This window comes from Marmota monax, unplaced genomic scaffold (assembly GCF_021218885.2).
Source record: "Marmota monax isolate L192 unplaced genomic scaffold, Marmota_monax_Labrador192_F-V1.1 WCK01_AAM20220418_F8-fsc00038, whole genome shotgun sequence".
Taxonomy (NCBI): Eukaryota; Metazoa; Chordata; class Mammalia; order Rodentia; family Sciuridae; genus Marmota; species Marmota monax.
Window position 1 is genome coordinate 12,902,060 of NW_026692498.1, and position 1,701 is coordinate 12,903,760.

Consider the following 1,701-nt stretch of genomic DNA (forward strand, 5'->3'; position numbering starts at 1 on the left):
AAAAATTATCTATATGAGCAAGTTGATAAAGTAAATGTGAATGAAACACAATGAAATAATTTTTACCTGTAATATTGTCAAAGGTTAATACTAAATAATATAGGCTGTGCTGATAATAGGTTGGCAAGAAATACTGTCAGAAAATCTTGATAGTACTGTAAATTGATATCAACTTTTAGACAGAATTTTGGCAACATCTCTATGTTTGTGTGTATAGAAAAAAAAATTACAAGACTACAACCCAAATTATCAAGAGTAGGTAAAAAAATGGAATTTCCAATAGTTTTAAAAATAAGTTCTATATTATCAAGGTTAGCTTGAATGTTGATAAATGTTTGTCTAAATCTATGAAACTATGTTAAAATAAGGATGTTCCATAATATTAAAATAGTGCATTTTTAACCCAAGAACCTTTCTGCAGATTTAAGAAGTTCCCAAATAATGGCTGGAGGAAGGAATAATATAACAATCAACTTCATTCTTTTGGGATTCTCAGATTTTCCCAAGCTCAAGACTGTTCTCTTTATAGTCTTCTTGGGAACTTACCTCTCAACAGTGGTCTGGAACCTGGGCCTCATCGTCCTAATTAGGTTGGACCCCTACCTTCATACACCCATGTATTTCTTCCTCAGCAACTTATCCTTCTTAGATTTCTTCTACGTTACCTCCACGACTCCCAAAATGCTCTCAGGCTTCTTCCAGAAGCACAGATCCATCTCCTTTCTGGGGTGCACCATGCAGTACTTCTTCTTCTCCAGCCTGGGTCTGACTGAGTGCTGTCTTCTGGCAGCCATGGCTTATGATCGATATGCCGCCATCTGCAATCCCCTGCTGTACACAGCCGTCATGTCCCCCACTCTCTGTGTGCAGATGGTGGTGGGAGCCTATGTAACTGGCAGCTTTGGTTCATTGATCCAACTGTGTGCTTTACTTCAGCTCAATTTCTGTGGACCGAATGTCATCAACCATTTTTTTTGTGACCTGCCTCAGTTATTGGTCCTATCCTGCTCTGAAACCTTTTATTTGCATATCATGAAGTTTGTGATAGCAGTGATTTTTGGTGTGACATCTGTCTTAGTCATCATGGTCTCCTACGGTTATATCATTGCCACCATCTTGAAGATCAGCTCAGTGGAAGGCAGATCCAAGGCCTTCAATACCTGTGCCTCTCACTTGACAGCAGTTACTCTCTTTTTTGGATCAGGTCTCTTTGTCTATATGCATCCCAGCTCTGATGATTCTCTGGGCTATGACAAGATGGCATCAGTCTTCTATACAGTGGTGATTCCCATGTTGAATCCTTTGATTTACAGTCTGAGGAACAAGGAAATTAAAGATGCTATTAAGAGGTGTAAGAAGAAGAAAGTGTTTTTCCATGGCCACTGTTAATTCAAAGTCTGATAGACTAATGACCCTGCTGACTGGAAGATTCTAGACTATGCAAGGGAAATGCATTTAATGTGATGCCCTCTCACTGATGCTATGGCAGAATTCCAAGTCAACCCATCTAACTCTGGTACTGGCTCAGAGCCATGTAAATCCCATGGCTGCTTTCCGTCTTGACAGTTGACTCTCCTCTCCTACACCAGCAAGAACTCTACAAGGCAGTTAGTATATCAATTTGTATAAAGCGGCAACCTTCAGTTCTTTGGTTTTTGACCCTCGCACATTCTTTTGGAACTTCAGATTTCAGGCCAAAGG

The 1,701-nt window shown here is 39.7% G+C and overlaps 1 protein-coding gene across 1 annotated transcript; it reads left to right on the forward strand.

The window, feature by feature from the left end:
* The first annotated feature begins 441 nt into the window (after window positions 1-441).
* Window positions 442-1,389, forward strand: LOC124092720 (olfactory receptor 5AN6-like). Its single transcript, XM_046444527.1, has one exon. It carries the CDS (start codon window positions 442-444, stop codon window positions 1,387-1,389), a length of 948 nt encoding a protein of 315 aa, XP_046300483.1.
* The last annotated feature ends 312 nt before the right edge of the window (window positions 1,390-1,701 follow it).

Coding starts and splice junctions, on each gene's coding strand:
- LOC124092720 (XM_046444527.1), top strand. CDS start 442: ATGGCTGGAGGAAGGAATAATATAACAATCAACTTCATTCTTTTGGGA.